Source organism: Chiroxiphia lanceolata, chromosome Z (genome assembly GCF_009829145.1).
Source record: "Chiroxiphia lanceolata isolate bChiLan1 chromosome Z, bChiLan1.pri, whole genome shotgun sequence".
NCBI lineage: Eukaryota > Metazoa > Chordata > Aves > Passeriformes > Pipridae > Chiroxiphia > Chiroxiphia lanceolata.
In genome coordinates, this window is record NC_045671.1 from 53,237,024 (window position 1) to 53,254,811 (window position 17,788).

Consider the following 17,788-nt stretch of genomic DNA (forward strand, 5'->3'; position numbering starts at 1 on the left):
ATTGAAAATACTAGCATGGGGAAATAACATCTGATAGCTTCAACAAAGATAGGTACAGATACTCTCCCTTAACTTCTCTTCACTAATTACTCAGCAGCTTGCACTTAAACTTGTGAAAAGAGTGAGGAGAACTAATTTTTCCCTACCTTAAGAATAAGAATAAAGGTTGATAAAGGGAATATTTACCCTCTTTGCATTTCTGGCATCCATCTGAACATGGTATGCAGTCTTCAGAGTCAGGATCTTCCACTTCACCTGTGTTTTGCAAATCATCAATATGGGTTAATATTAGATAATGGAAGGGCTACATCTGTAAGGATTCAGCAAGGTTCCTGGAAATAAACTTGATTCAAATCAAAAAAGGAGAAACACTCACAGAAATTTGTTTTCTCATTTGTTCTTGTATAACCCCACTCAGTCTGAGGAAAATACTGCTATTTTACATTAACATGACATTAGAAGGGAATCAGAGTAGGAACTTAAGGGCCTTGAGGTCAGGTGTGATTATATATTTCAAAACAGGATTTGGTTAATGTGCTTAACCAGATTTCTGTAACAAACTGAATAGAATATTTGTTAACTCCTGCTGAAGGATCCTTACCTTCTTTACAACTATGCTTCTGACACATATTTTCAGTAAGGTAGTAGCCTCTGAAACATCTTTTGCAGTGATGGGAGTTCAGGCACACCTCACAGTGGCCAGAACAAGGCATACAGGTATGCTCTGCATGGTAGTGACCTGGAGGACAGCTCTCTCTGCACTCCCCTCGATACAAGAAACGTTCAGTCCCTCTTCTATCTGTGTGGCAAATAAATAGGAAAAAGTTGTCAGCCATAGAGGGCATTTCAGTATAAGAAGAAGCTTTACAAAACACTGGTTCTGTGGTTGAGACACTGACTGCTAGGTTTGTACAGTTTTACACCAGATGAATAAACATCTATAAGAGTTTCAGGACCTCAAACATTCTGCTTTCCTGGAGATTTATGGCTTATAAAGATGTCATGCTTGAATAATGACTGTTTACATCCATCAACATAGTAAAATAATGATCAACACTTTTCTACCACTGAGTTTCCCTTGCAGAGGAAAAATGAGTATTTGTACTGCATTGTACATACAGATATAGAATTACTATTAGGAAAGCAAAGTGCCTCACTTCACCTTTGGAAAAGACCAGTCTTCGTCCCTAGAATATTCAACTGTAATCTTTACCCTAGTGAATCACCTAGATTTGAATTTGAATAGCAAATATGCAGCTATTTGCTATCAGTACATTAGCATTCTGTAGTGCACAGGAACTGGGAGGTCCCCTGCTTCAAATCCTTCTGAATGAAACCTGTGGAAACACCCATAACTCCATGCGCCATCTGCTGTTACATGGGTAGTTTTCTAATAGGTTACCCTTCAGTATAAATTACATACATTACTGAGCTAAGTGTATTTCATTGCCTTAACTGCAGAGTAAGAATTTGCTTACCATAATTTATTTTTGAAAATGCTTGCAATATAATAATAATTGCAGCAATAGAGACTATTTGCTGCAATAGCAGCAATAATAGCAATAATAGCAGAAGCACTGTCTTTGTTTCTTTTACTTTTCATGCAAAAATTTTTATAATTAACTTTTCCAGACTCCTAAGGGTGTGAATCTCATCAATGTCTTCATTTCTTAAGGCACAGAAACACAAGAATTTCTGTCTACAATAAGGAACAGACCTAAGGAACAACTATACAAACTTGCTCTCACATTAGGCCTGAAGTACTGTTTGAAAATGTCACCTACTGAGTCACATTTCCCAAAGTGAAAAAGCCAATATCATAATCAGTATGACTAATTGCCAGCTATGCTAGTGTTTGCTTGTAATCTAAACACTTACTAAATAAAGTCTGGGACACTAATGACTAGGACTGAAATGAAAGTAGCAGGTGAAATTAAAAAGGCTGTGAATCCATTGTGAGTCCTCAGAATAAAGCTCATTAAAAATTACTCTTTATTAAGTATATTAGAAGTCAAATACTTATTTCCAAAGGAAGCTCAGGGTAGTTAACATACTTGTATGTAACAGCCTCAGGTGCTACAGCCATTAGGTGGTACAGAGACAAGACAGAATAATTTTTAAAATGGAGCTTCAAAAGCAGAAGGGTTGCTTTTTTGAATTTTCACAAATCTAACTACATTTGCCTGCCTCTCAACCAAAGTTCTATAAAAATGTCTGTTAGTGGTAAGCTTCTCTTTGCAAACTCTGTTTGTTCAGCTGTAGGGACACAGCAATCTGCAGTGGAACCCACCATGCTTGTTTCTTAGCCTTCCCCAGACAGATGTTATGGAAAGTAGCCTGGCTCCCTGCCTGCTTGTGCAAACTTGCAGTATAGCACATCCTGTGCAGAGGCTGGGGGAGGCACGTATGGAAATTTCTTTTCCAGAAACAGGCTACATAGGTTTTCTGTCCATTCCCCCCCCACCCCGTGCTGTTCTTTCTGTTTCTGTTAACGTAGCTCCTCTTGAAAATATACCAACAGAAATGCATTAAGTTGCAAGGACAATACAGAGTTATGTTTTCTTGTACTATTTAAAAAACAAATTGAGTTCCAATACCCTTCAGAGTTACAACAAGATTACGACACAGGTTGGTAGCAAAAGTGCTACTCATTTTATTGACTCTTAAAAACTGGCCCTGAGAGCTGAGGGAAAAGGGAACTTGGAGGCCAAGAGAGGGGAAAAAAACCAGCAAGAAGAGATATTTCTTACCTGTTCCACAAGAGGTGCATTTGTTAGGTTCACTTCCACTGCAATCTAGGCAGGTGTGATGGCACACGTGACATTGTCCTTTGAATTCAAACTTTCCTCTGGGGCATTGCACAACACAGCGACCGTCGTCAAAGACTCTTTTAAAGAAGATAGGGCATGATTACAAATTTAGCAACTACTTGTTCTTTAAATTTAAAGGAAGCTAAAAAGAAACTCAATATATTCTTCCCTCACTCTTTACAAGAGTATTTAAACTTTAATCCTTCATTTTCCCAATCTTATTCATAGTATTTACTATATGAAAAGTGTTTTGAACTTGAATCTTAGACTTCAAAGATTATTTTTCTTCGAGATTTTTTCTGAGAAAAATTACCTTTTGATCCTTTACCTAGATGTATTTATACCATAGTCCATGCAGTAGTCATTTATGTCTGCTAGAAAGTAAGCAGAACTTGGTCTTTCTCTGCGAATGAATAATCCACCTGTTTTACTTTTAAGATTCCCTTTGAAAAGTACTATGACTTCAGTAAAATGATTTGTAGATAAAGTCAAACATCCATCTGAATCTTGGCCTTTAGGAGCTGTACTTTTTCACTCGCATATTGTCAAGCTTTAGGAATGGTATTCCCCAATTTTGTGCTCTCAATGAAACACTCCAAACCATGTGCCACTCATTCACTTCCCTGTACTCTTCCCTCTCCCCTGCAACAGGATGGAGAAGAGAATTGGAGGCACAAAAGATAAAGATCACAGTCTGAGGTAAGAACAATTTACTGCAAACAGCAATGAAATAAGAAAATAAACAAGAACAGCAACAATATTAATAACAAATTGTACAACAGGCAAATGATTAACCTCTCACCACTATACCACAAAGCCCCTCAGCTTGACCACACCATACTATGTGACCTGGAAAGGATCCCCTTCCCCTACCCCTGGAAATGATGAGAGATAGTTCTGAACATACCCCTCCTGGCTACTGCAAAAATGAACCCTGTTGTGACTGAAATCAGGACATTATCCACCTCTTATTTTATACCATCTTTGTCAAGCCCAGATACTCCAACTTCCAATTATACATATATATATATCTATATATGTACACACACACACACACACACACATATATATATATATATATATATGTATATACAGAAGAACAGGTTTCATTTCCATAGTCAATAGTTGTCCCTCCAAGATGGCTGTTGAGTTGATTTAGTCCATGACTGTGGGTTCTATCCATCCTAGATGTCTTTCAGGGCAGGAGTGCTGTCAGCTGGTTGCAAGCTGCATCAGGAGCTCACAGCTGGTGTATCTGGAGCAGTCCATCCTCATTGTCCGTGGTAGTTATGGCATACAGTGGCAGTGTCATTCAGCAACCAATATTATACAACTCAACATTACAGACTGTTCTCACCCAAAAATCTAATCCCCTTGAGGTACACATCATGTTTCCCTGTCCCTCTGCTTTACCCACCAAGTGCACCCAGGTCCTTGAGGAAAAACAATCCCAACAATGGGTTTACTTTTGCTTGAGGCAGGACTAATCCAAAGTGTCTTCCCTAACACATTTCTCATATGCACCACAGAGACTTTATCCCCTTCTGTTTGGGGGTTTTGATTGGGCAGGGCCAGCTGGATTGGTAGAGACTTTGGCATTAACTAACTAGCTGCCCTTTTTTAAATGTAGGTCCTAATGTTTGAAGGTTCCCCCATCCATTGCTTTAAATGTGGTTTTTATAGTCCATTGTACTGTTCAATTTTCCCAGAGGTGAGTATATGATAGAGAATGTGATATATCTACTCAATACCATGCTTTCTATGAGACTATTTTAAATGACTTCCTGTTCTCCAACTCAATTCTTTCTGAGGTGTCATGTTGGCACAGGACTTGCTTTTCAAGGCCCAAGGGGGTGTTCCAAGCAGTGGTGTGAGGCACTGGGTATGCCTCCAGTGGATGTTTCCAACATCATAAGCATGTAGCGTTTGCCTTGGCGTGTTTGCAGGAGTGTGATGTAATCCTATCTGCCAGGTCTCCATATAATTATATTTCAGTCATCATTCACCATACCACAGATTGGCCAACTTGATTGCAGCACATTTCAGAGTTATGGATAACCTGGGAGTGTGCATGGTTGAGTCCTCCCTTGATCATGACCCTATCTCTATGTTGCATCTCTTCCCTAATAACCTGAGGCATCACAGGCCCACTGAGCCAGAAATAATTCATCCATGCTGTCAGTCCAGATCCCTTGAGACATTTTAATCTTGGCAGCCCAATTCACCTGTCCATTGTTGTGATGTTCTTCAGTAGCCGACTCTTGGGTACATGTGTATCTACAATAATGTACTTTTACAGCCATCTTCTCCACCCAGACAGTGATGCCTTGCCACAATTCAGCAGCTCAGGTAAGTTTACCTCTGTCCTCCTAATTCATCTTTCTCCATCAGTCTAGCCAACCCCACAGGGCATTTGCTACCATCCACTAGTCAGTGCAAAGGTAGAGCGCTGGCCATTTCTCTCATTCAGTGATATCTAAAGTTAGCTGAGTGCCTTTCAGGTCTGCAACCTGACTTGATCCACCTCGTCCCTCAGTAGATTCTGTGACTCATGACATAGGACTCCACACTGTAGCTTTCCATTTTTGATGTATCCCTACAGTAGGGCAGGAACTGCCAGTAAAGAGAGCATATTGCTTTTCATTTTAAGGTAGCTGATTAAATGTGGAGGCCTCCTCAGCATGTGTCACCTCCTTCTCCTCCTCTGATGATTAGAGTTTGAAACTTTCACCTTCAGGCTAGTTCATGATGGCTTCCAAGATCCCTGGTCAAGTGGGGTTTCCTATTCAAGCTTGCTATGTGATCAGCATGATCCACATAGTATCAGTGGTATGATGCGTGGAAGGGACTTCCCCTTTGAACATCCAGCCCAACACTGGCAGTTGGGGTGCCAGGAGGAGCTGTGCTTCTAATAACTTTTAAAGCAGTTCAAATCCCTTCATAAGCTACCAATATGTCTTTTTTAGTTAGGGTGTAACAGGTCTCAGATACTTTGTATCTCTGACTCCAGAACCCCAGTCAATCCAGCATTCCAGAATCCTTGAGTCTCCACTGGTACTTTTTGCCAGAGACTCCAGGAAGCAGTTCCGGGAGTTCCAGGAAGGAGTTCCGGGAGTTCCAGGAAGGAACCATTCTTCCCAGCTGCAATGTAGAGAACATTTTTCACATCTTGTTCTGTCCTGACTGGCCCAAGAGTTACTGCATGAACAATCTCCTACTTAATTTGCTCAAAAGCTTGTTGTTTTTCAGGCCCCCACTTAAAATCGTTCTTCTTCCAGGTCACATGATAGAGAGGGCTTACAATCTGACTGTAATCTGGAATATGCACTCTCCATAAACCCACAGTGCCTAGGAAAGCCTCTGTTTCCTTTTTTTGCTGCTTGCTGGGGAAATAGCTGCTGTTTTGTTGACCACATCTGTTGGAATCTGATGACATCCATCTTGCCACTTTACTCCTAAAAACTGAATTTCCTGGGAAGGTCCCTTGACCTCACTTTGCTTTATGGCAAAACTGGCCTTCAGGAGGTTCTGAATTATCTTCTACCCTTTCTCAAAAATGTCCTCTGCTGTGTTGCCCCACACAATGATGTCATCAATGTACTGCAATGTACTGCAGTTCTGGAACCTCACCCATTTCCAGTGCAGTCTGGGTCAGTTCATAACAAATAGTGGGACTGTGTTTCCACCTCTGGGGTAGTGGTTTCCAAGTGTACTGGACACCACACCAGGTGAAAGCAAAATGGTCTCCATGCCAAAGGAATGGAGAAAAATGCATTAGCAATGTTGATGGTGGCACCACTTTGCTGCCTTGGACTCCAGTTTGTACTGAAGTTCCAGCATGTCTCACACAGCAGCACTGAGTGGTGATGTGACTTCTTTCAGGCCGTGATAGTCTACTGTCAATCTCCAGTCTTCACTGGACTACTAAGGAGTGAGTGAGTCTTGCTGACTTCTGCCTGGCTCTCCAATTCACGAATCATCTCATGGATGGGGGTCACAGAGTCCCGGCTGGTGCAGTATTGTTGACAGTGCACTGCTGTGGTAGCGATCGGTACCTGTTATTCTTTGGCCCTCAGCAGTGCCACAGCAGAAGGGTCCTCTGAGAGATCCAGGAAGGTATTCAGTTGTCTAATTTCCTCTGTCTCCACAGCAGCTATTCCAAAAGCAACAATGCCTTTTTGATCCTTGAAATACCCTCTCCTGAGATAATCTATGCCAAGGCCGCATGGGGCCTCTGGACCAGGCACAGTGGGGTGTTTTTGCCATTCATTCCCAGTCAGGCTCCCTTCAGCTTCCACTACAATCAGCTGTTGGGATTCCCCTGTCACTCCCAAAATAGAGATGGATTTTGCCCCTACATTTCTTGATGGCATCAGGGTGTGTTGTGCAGTGGTGTCAAGCAAAGCCTTACACTTTCGTGTAAGATTCAATAGTCTAAAGATCCAATTGTCCCTTTCCTCCACCTGGCTGAAGGCAGGGCCCCTCTATTTCTGTTCATAGTACTTGTTGCTCCCTTCTTGCAAATAAGTAATGGAGGTCCCCTCAAGAGAATCAAAGGTAAAATCAGCTCTCCTATTCTGTGTGAGGACTTGCCACTGGAAACTGAAGTGATATTTATGCTTGAAGAATTGTGGTTGTCCTTCCTTTCAACTCTTGTGACCATGTTGCCAGGGCAGAGGTGAATTTTCCATCCCACTTCCTCATGCTATCTCCATTGTTGCACAGGAAAAAACGCACCTTGTGGTGTGTACCCTCTTTCTTACAAAGTGGGGTGCCTTCTCCTATTAGCAGACGCTCTGGTCTATACCAGTGGGGAATGGAACATTTCCTCTATAATTTGCTTGAATCTTTCAAACCTGTCTGCAGTCTTGGAAAGTCTTTCCATAGCTGAGATGCTGGTCAGTAGGGAGGAAAGGAGACGATCACAGAATCATAGCATCATAGAATCAGCCCCGTTGGAAAAGACCTCTGAGATCAAGTCCAACCCTTGATCCACTACCGCCATGGTTACTAGACCATGACACTAAGTGCCACATCCAGTCTCATCTTAAAAACCTCCAGGGACGGAGAATCCACCACTTCCCTGGACAGCCCATTCCAATGCCTGATTACCCTTTCTGTAAAGAATTTCTTCCTAATATCTAATCTAAACCTCCCCCGGCACAGTTTAAGACCATGCCCTCTTGTCTTACTGAGAGCTGTCCGGGAGAAGAGACCAACCCCCACCTGGCTACAACCTCCTGTCAGGGAGTTGTAGAGAGTGATGAGGTCTCCCCTGAGCCTCCTCTTCTCCAGGCTGAACAGCCCCAGCTCCCTCAGCCTCTCCTCACAGGACTTGTGCTCCAGTCCCTTCACCAGCCTTGTTGCTCTTCTCTGGACCTGCTTCAGGACCTCAACGTCCTTCCTGAACTGAGGGTCCCAGAACTGGACACAGTACTCCAGGTGTGACCTTCCCAGGGCTGAGTACAGGGGAAGAATCACTTTCCTGGACCTGTTGGCCACACTGTTCCTGATCCAGGCCAGGATGTCATTGGCCTTCTTGGTCACCTGGGCATACTGATGTTCATATCTGTGGAGTCAGGTAGCCACCTAAAGTACTCTTTGTTTCATCGATATCAATACCAATGAGTTGGTGTGCGATGATGGCATGCTACATACAAATTTCCACCACATAGATTGTGTACACTGGATGTACAGGGAGCATTATTTGAGTCCTTATAGCTTACCTCCAGCACAGCTAATTCTCTCAGGTGCTGGATTCCTTTCTCCATGGCATTTCACCTGTTTGGGCACACTACTAGATCATCTTTGTGAGAATACCTTTCTCTCAGACTTGACAGAGTCACCTCCAGAGGCTGAGAGTCTCTGTCCTTTTCCCAATTTCCTTTTCAATGCCCATGTCCTGGGACAGGGGTCCCAGTTACTTGGGTTCACTACCATCTGATTTCACATCGTGGGTGGCAATATCCCAGCATCAGAGCAGCCCAGGTCATCAGGGGCTCACCTGACTTGCAACTGAATTCTTTTCACATATCTTGCAGTTCACTCAGTTCATCTCTGGCCCTGCCTCTTTGTTTTATTCTGAGTGTCCTGCTACCTCTTCATACTTCACTAAGTAAACTGATTTGGTCTTGGAGTGGCCACAGTGCCTGTTGGACTGCTTTCTTCCTTCTCCCGCTGAGTGTGGTCTAGTGACAAGTAGTGTCCCAATAAATAGTAGCCAGGGCCCAGCACAATTCAGTAAGTTGCTCCTTTACAGAGTTGCCACAGCATTCTCCTTTCTAAATATTCTGTCACTTTATCAGGGTCCTATAGCTGCTTATGGATGAACTTCCTAATGATGGGAGCAGACAATTTCCCCCCAAACTGGCCCATTTTCTCCCACGTTCTGTACCACTCATGACTAGCTGCCCTCAGGGTTGATCTCTGAATGACCTTCTTTGAACTCTGTCCTGACTCTAAACTTGATGTTCACTGTACTGACTCTAAACATGATATAGACCGTACTGAGGATACATAGGAGACATAGCAACAAGAGTATACTTTCCTTAACATCCACAGGAAATTCAAAATTCTCAAAAGCTATTGTAGCAGTTCTGAAGACGGAAAAGCTGGGGAAAATCATTGACCCCTGTTCTCCCCACCAACTCAGCATGATTGTTAATGTCCTCTCAAAGGTAGTGCCCGAGATAAGGGTAGGAGAGCAACACTGATTATAGATACTAAATGACACTCCTTGCTGCTGATGTTATCATGTCATAAGTTGATATCACACAGTACAGCAACAAAGTAATCCTGATCCTTCTCCGTCCTCTGAAAAAGAACACTGTTAGGAGCATAAAGTGCATATATGGAAAAATATTTATGATTAGGTACCACAACCATGTGAGCAGACCAAGCAATATTGTGACCAGTGCCTCTGGACCTAATACAAGAAATTCTTAGCTCAGATTTGTTTCAAACCTGCTGTGGGCAGATCTGTTTCTGTCTCAACCCTTCATGTGTCACATTGGGCACCAAATAAGGCTGTCGTGGTTTAACAATGGTATTCCCCAGTTTCATGCTCTCACCAAAACACTCCAAACCATGCGCTGCTTGCACACTCTCCCAACCCCATCCTCTGCAGCCGGCTGGAGAGGAGAATTGGAGGCACAAAAGGCAAAGAGCATGGATTAAGATAAAAACAATTTCATGGAAACAGCAATGAAATAAGAAAACAAACAGGAACAGCAACAGTGTTAATAACAAAGTGTACAACTGGCAAAAGACTCACATGAGAGTGCTCATCACTATACCATTGTGGAACTCCAAACAATACCTGACTGCACCATGCTATGTGACCCAGAAAGGGACTCTTTTCCCCCTGCCCCCAGAACTAATATGAGGTAGTACAGAATAACCCCCAGGTCCTTAACTCTGTCCTGTCCAGAATCAGGACACATATTTACAAACACTTAGGACTTATGCTGCTGAATGTTCTCCTTTCACTGGATAATTAAATATTTTGCTAAAGAATTCTTTTATGTGAAGATATTTATGGTCCATTTTTCACTGCTACTTAATGTCTACTGTTTTAATCTGCTTGGAGAAAAACAGAAACGCATCAGTTCATATTTGAGTATTAAAAGAATATAAAATAAAATTGGCTAAATTTTGACAGTGTTTGTGTAATTAAGAAAGTAAGAAAAGAGAGGCTGCAATCCTCCACACTTAACTGTTTGGACCACTTTGGTATCTGAGGACTTGGGACTCAGTTTCTAGAGAAGTTGAGCACCATTCCGGATGTTAGTACAGGCTTTGAGCTTTTCTGTACACTTGGCAACAGTAGGGTCTCCGTAATATTAAGAAAATGCATGCTTTTTTGGAGCCAGACAATGGCATTAAAGAATGTCTGGAATATGCCTTCGTAAATTTGAGTTGCTATGATCATTGTTGGATTTATTCTGAAAGGAGAAAAAATCTGCAGAGTTTAAAACTTGAATGTCTTGAAACCATTTAAATTTTACCACGATTTGAAAAGTCTAGGCTTATGAAGTGTGAAGGTAGAAGAACAGGGTGTCATGCCTTCCTGAAGTGCAAGTGTGGCAAAGCAGACTTAGACATTGAATAAAAATACTTGTGAGGTTGAAGGCAGGCTGCTTGAGGGAATCAGGGAGACACTTGTATGTGTATATGAAGAATTCAGCAAAGATGTATTTCTGCTCTAGAGTCTGACAGCAAGATAGTCCTATGCAGACTGTAGCTCATATATCTATGTCCACATATTTAAGACTATTATTCATCTCTTCACGCAGCCCTTTCTGTTTGGTTTCTTTGCAAATGAAACAATGTGACAGAGGTACTGGAGGTAGCTGTGCTATGCTTATATGGCATGCACTGAGTTCAGCTGCATGTGCTGGCTGTTATGATAGCCATCCTTACGGACAGCTCACATGGCAGTAAAGTAAGTTTTTCTTGCTTTTTTTTATGTTGCCTCTAATGGGAGACACCCTAATGGTCAGATCTTGCCACTAACCTTTATAGCTCCAACAGTAAACATGGACAAAGAATTTTGTGAAAATCAATTTGGCTGGAGAAAAAAACCACAATTCCATTTTCTTTCTTCTTTTTTTTTTTTTTTTTTAACTGGTAACAGCAATTTCATTCGTCAAATGGTCTAACTGATTTTATTATGAAATAAGATGACATCTATGCTGAATTTTCATATGGAACTCTTTAGCCTCTGGGCAAGATTTTTCTTTATTATTATTTTTTTTACTATGGGCTTTCCCATTTAATATGTTTTTTTCTAACAGCTTTCATAATGTGCAGAAGGATCACAGAAACTTTTTTGAAACCTTAGATACCAAAATTTAGAATTGTTGGAGAACTTATTACAGGGGCTACAGCAGCACCCTTCCAAGAGATCACAAAGATGTCATCACTGCAAACACCTGGGTGTTTTAGCACAATGATGTTCAGTTCCTTATTTGCTTTGCAAATAAGTCTGTGTAAAGTACACAATATAGGTTGCAAGGAAGCACAGACAATCTAATTTAAATACCATTGTGAATGGGAGAAATCCACTCCACCCTCCAAAATTCTGCCTAGATTTCCTCTGCTGTCGTTTCTGATGTACAATACCTTAATTATTAATTAATTAATTAATGTTTTCTCAATTATGAATTTGTTTGGACTCCATTGATCCTGGTGTGCCTTTCATTAGCATAGTCATATCATAGATAATTTCAAGGCAAATTGCAGGATTGCTTGGTCAGGTTTTTTTCTTGCGTTAACAGGATCTGATCCTGATTTCATACCAGTGCAAATATCAATTGGCTACAATGCAATCCAGTGCAACAGAACCAGTTACTGGTGTGAGACTACAGCTATGAGTAGGACATGAGTTTTAAACCAGTAGCCTCCTGGATTATGTGTGAGATGACCTAAACACAAACCTCTGATCTGCAGAGTCCTGTGGAGAAGCTTCTTTCTCGTTCTGTTCACTCCCCACGGCAGTTTACAAATATCAGCCTAATTCATGCATAACACCTCAGCTAGGGGATGATGTTTAGGTGCTATGAATATCTCCCAAATTAGCCTATTGCTAGCCTCAGCGTCCATATTCACACCTTGTGCCAAGCTCCATAGCTGTGCAAATGCCCTAGGTTCTTGTTAATTTTTTCATTGCTGTGATTCCAGCAATTATGATTTCAAAAGGATGACAATGAAAGCAAGGCTATTTTACATATTAAAAGGAATTTTTCTTTATCTGTGGGAATCATGCTGCTAAACATTACCTGCTTGTGTAACCAACCATCATGTTCCCATAAAAATTGTTTTCTCACTTGCCCTGGTTTTGTTTGCCCTAGTCATTGCTTGCTTCTTTAGTTGACTCTGTAAGCTAGTGCTAAATACAATACAGCCACTTCTCCAGATGATGATGATGTGAAATCTTTGTACTGCTCTGTGCTAGGAGATAATTACCTTGTAAGTAGGCAGCTGATGCAGTTGTCTGACTCAGGTCCAGTGCACTTCTGACAGGATGCTTCACACAACTGACATTCTTGGGAATCATCAAGATATTCCCCTGGTAGAAAAAATTTTGTTTATTTCAGACCAACATCTCACAACTGAAAAAAAAAGAAAGGAAAAGAAAGCACCTAGCCAGGCTGGAAAAAAGGAAAGGAATTAGATCTATTTTGAATTACTGAAATGAACACATTTCCCCGTGGCATCAGGAAAACAAGTACTGGCTCCCTTGGGGAACCAGGATACTCAGACTTGGTAGTTTCTAGTGTTTATTAATTTAGCTTTTTATTTACTAGTTTTTTCCTATGTGAATTTGACAGAGAGTGATTCTTGTTGTTCTTGTTAATGTTATCTATTTTGCATCATTTAAACTGGTGAGATTCTTTAAGATTCACTCTGGAAAGTTCCATCAAAACCAGTGCTACCAAGGAGTATTCATTACATAATGTCTTTAGGTGCAGCTGCAACATAAGCCTGATTGTAAACTGCAGCATAAAGAGTGTGCTGTCATGGGTGGGGGTATGTTACATGAGGAGATGGACTTGAGCAATCTTCTGTTAGTCAGAGAGACATGTTGGTGCTTCCTAAAACTCTAGCTATAGTGTATTTTGCCCCGTCCCAAGCTGCTGATGGAAGATTCCATACGAAATGGACCTAGGCTCTCATTTAGGCTGAATCAAAACGTAGTGCCAAAGTGCACATTTGGACTTGAAAAAAAAATTGAATCATATGGACTGTTACCTTAAAACTGAGATAAAGATATAAACATTTCTAGATCATGAATACACTAGTTCTACTATAGTGCTGAAGTGTAAAGTTTGCCTCTTTATTTACTGAATATTAAGTAAAACACTGGTACAAATGGTAAGCTGCTTTATATTCTTAGAGCAGAGATATTAATTTGGTAAGTATGAATATATACTGTGTCTGTGTGCATCATCATGTGAGAACAGTAAATCAATATATCATACAGTTTTATAAAGCTCAAGATTGGTCTTTTATATCAGTTTATTTTGGGAAAATTTATTGTAATTGAGTCTATATATTTAGAGAATTGGCTGTTCCTTCATTTTTGAGTAATGGAAGAGGCTGGGCAAAATGTCCTATATAATACATAAACCCTGCAGTTTCTATGGATACTTCAATATGGAGAAACTCTTTCCACTTGCATTGCTGCTGGAAAACCCAGATTTGGCAAATACAGTGAACTTCAGGACTAAAAATACAAGTGTGGAATGACTCGGTTTTGGCTCTCAGTTTCAATGAGCTCCTTATATTTGAAGAGCAAAGGCGCTGTACAAGCAGCTACTGGTATCAATTTAAAACAATTTCTGGAAGAAAAAGTTTCTAAAATACCACAAATTGTGTTCTCTGCTCATTGTGTGTTTTTTACTACATATTAAACTGTATTAACAAATCTTTTAATGGTTGAAACCACAGGTGTGAGATATGAGCTAGGATAGTACTGCCATGCTTAAGGGAATGGGAATAGTATAGTTATAAAAGCATACCAATTGGAATATCAAGCCAACTGTGGGTGAAACCTAAGGTACCCAAAATGTAGGTAAAGATATAATTTTCATTTTGTAAAGGTTTGTGTGGCTCCTGAAGAAAGGGAATAAAAGACAAGCCAAAAGCCAGTGACAGAACCATATAAAACATGAAGGCAGTCCTTCCCAGAGGCTGTTTCGGGATCAGCACTGACTGGGAAAAAGTTCAGAACTGGGAGAAAATGAACGGTCTCCTGATGAGATCAGGGAAACAAAAATCTTTGTATGCATACACGTTCATACATTTTTATAGTTCTCATTATCCAAAGAGCATTTTGTATGTGTATACATATATTATATATGTTTACATACATTTAGGTAATCCCATGCATGCTCATATAGGCCAAATCATGTAAACTGACTAGTTCAATAGAACTAGTGTAGCATTTCTGAACTGCAATGCTGCATCTTGTATGACTGATTACTTTATAAAGGACTAAAAATGAAAACATTAGAAAAGCTGTTAGACACAGAATTCAGCAGGACTCTGAGTGTTTCTATATATTACTCAGATAACTTGTTGTATTGATGCATATCTATCACTTTCTAGAAAAAAATAATGTGATCTACTGTCTTGTAGTTTTTCAGACCACTACAGATTTGGTTATTGTAATCCTCTTGAGTCTTTCTGATATGTATTTAGAGAATATAACATGGAAACCCAGGTTCTCAAATGCCTTATGAGATTTAATATATAATTTGGTCATGGTTTAGGAATAGTACTCCCCAATTCAGTGCCCCCACTGAGACTCTCCCAAACCAGACTATACTTGCTCACTCCCCTTGCTTCCCCTCTCCCTTCCCATTCCAGGGATGAAGTTGAGAGCTGGAGGCACAAAAAGGTGAAAATCATGGGTTGAGATAAGAACAACTTACTGGAAACAGCAATGAGATAAGAAAATCAACAGTAACAGCAATAATATTAATAACAAAACATATAAGACAAAGAAACAATTTAAATGTAAAAAGGTAAACCAGTTCCAGACTTTCTAACCCACCATGCTTTCTCCCCCTACAGGAAATGGTGAAGCAAGTCCCTTACCCCCACCCCTCACAAGTGATGTGAGATGGTATTGAATAACATTAGGGTCTAGCCATTCCCCTTTCCTGGCTACTGTAAAAAATTAACCCTGTCCTGACTGAATCTAGGACAAATTTCCTCTCTCTCTCTCTCTCTCTCTCTCTCTCTTCTCTCTGTCTATCTATCTATTTGTCTGTCTATCTGTCTATCTATCTATATCTATGTATATGTATATGACACATGCATATTTTGACAATAACACAACCATGAAAAAATGCAGTATCTGGAAAGATTTCCTGCTGCAGGTCTTGTGGCTCCGTGGTTTATACTATTTGTTTTACATCTCCAGGAAATCTGTCAGGGTGACTGTATTATATAATTGCATCTCCGATGTTGTTCTGTGATATGTATTAGAAAACCTTTCTGTTTCTCTAGTCTTTCAGTTTATTTGCCCACACTACATGTTTGCTTATCCATCGGGCCTGAGCTACTAATTCATACACCTCAGCTATGCGTGATTAAATCCTTCTCACATGGTAGACATGCTTAGTTTGAAAAGGTTTCAGCTATTTCTTTGTTACGCCTTTCATTCGAAGTGCTGTAATTAATTTCAGCTGTGTGGAATAGTGCCAGGAAGATCAGTTCTGCACTTATTTTATGCTCTAAGCTGGAGCATTTTAAAGCATAAGACTGTGCACCAGAAAATACTTGCATGTTGGGTGCTCTGAATTGCAAGTCACATCTAGAACTGTAGATCTGCTATTGAACATTAATGAAATAGTTTTCAGTGGATATTCAGAGAGTTAACACTGAAATTTGAAAAAGAAGACTTTTAAACTACTCCACAGGGCAGTTTAAACATCTGCTAGAATTCCCTATGAGCAATTTATTTCTTTACAAATCTTACTAGATAACTAATGATTAAGCAAGCCTCAACCTTTTTTTAATCTTTTTTTTTCTGTATTAAAATTCTTTATCTGTCGAATATACCTAATGGAGGGATACTCTCAGAAAGGTGTCTTAGGTGTGCTTTCAATCAGGCAATGCTCATCAGTTACTTTGGATCATCCCATATTTATCCTTAATTTCTTTTTCAACTCTGTTATCTTGACATCTTGACAAAAAATATTTCTCACCTTGATAAAAAAAAGGAATGAAGATGCCGTAGAAATAAGGATTTGTTAAATAACATGATTCCTGATAATGCAAAGATTTTAATGTACAATTTTTTTGTCCGCTGTGTTTAACTCCGCATCTGGGCTACATCAGGTTGCAGGCTGTGCCTTTAACTGCATACAAGAGCCCCACACTTAGCGCTGAGCTCCTATCAATTGAATGTGGTATGTTCTAGAATGAGTCAAGCACTATTATCTCCCATTAAGAAGCCCAGTAAGATCATCAAATTAGGGTGCAATAGCAAACTAGAACCTGTCTCTCTTGAGTCCCAGTCTAGAGCACTGTCATAGTTGCTATGTCTTTGCATAAGCAGTATCAACTGTACCTTTATCTTGTCACTATTTCTCTCTTGCTTTCCAAAAGCTGTGTAATTCATTGACAGCACAGGATATTTCAGGAGACCAGTTAAATGAAGGTGTGAATATCCTTGTAAGTTATGCCTGGAGATACGGACTTTTATGTGCTGGCTCTCGTAAATCTTTTTCTCTTGTTGTCTCCCAGTGACACTTAGACACTGCAAGTCATGTTATTTCCCCATTTTCTTGATCAAAACTTCACTTTATCTAATATTAATTTGATTATCTTCTATAGCATTTCTACAGTGGCTTTTCTTTTATAATAAGTAGAAAAAATTACCTTATTTGCTCTGTTTTCCTTGTTTGCTTTCATGGGAACCTAGATATGGATTTTATACTTGGGTTTTTTGCATGTAATCTTATAGATTATAAAGTTTTGACAGAGCAGATAAACAAAAATTGATCAGAATTGTTTTTCATCAGTTAGCTGCGAGAGCTGAAAGAAATTGGTCTTAGAGAGTGCTCTGTTTTTTTCATGTTTGGCCTTGATACGTTTTATTTTGTCTGTCTTGTGGGATCAGCTCCTTGAGTTTTCTAAGAAACACTTATCCATAAAGCTTAAGTACATAACTCAGACTAACTTGCACATAGCAATACATTAAAATTCATGCTGACGATTCTTTAGTTTAAAGTTTCTCCTCTGCTTAGCCCAAAGTCTTAAGTGTTTGACAGATTACAGCTCTCTGAAAGAAATCTTGCCATAATCTCCATGTCCTAACATTTTCAAGATGAAGACATTTCCTTTACCCCCAGATTTGGCAGTTATACAAAATTGGAGCCTGGTTTCCAGTTATTTGTCTAGCTTCAGTTTTCAGTTTCCTGATAATTATTTTCCTCCCCTTAGTCATTTTACACAATGACCAA

The 17,788-nt window shown here is 40.1% G+C and overlaps 1 protein-coding gene across 4 annotated transcripts in view; it reads right to left on the reverse strand.

Moving 5' to 3' along the window:
• Positions 1-17,788, reverse strand: part of PCSK5 (proprotein convertase subtilisin/kexin type 5) — a 250,123-nt gene that overhangs the window by 43,980 nt on the left and 188,355 nt on the right. For all 4 annotated transcript variants that reach the window (XM_032675833.1, XM_032675835.1, XM_032675834.1 and 1 more), the window contains 4 exons: positions 12,777-12,879; positions 2,751-2,887; positions 602-799; positions 187-255 (listed from right to left, as the gene is read on the reverse strand). In XM_032675833.1, the coding sequence (XP_032531724.1) occupies positions 187-255; positions 602-799; positions 2,751-2,887; positions 12,777-12,879 (507 nt within the window). The remainder of the gene's footprint in view (positions 1-186; positions 256-601; positions 800-2,750; positions 2,888-12,776; positions 12,880-17,788) is intronic.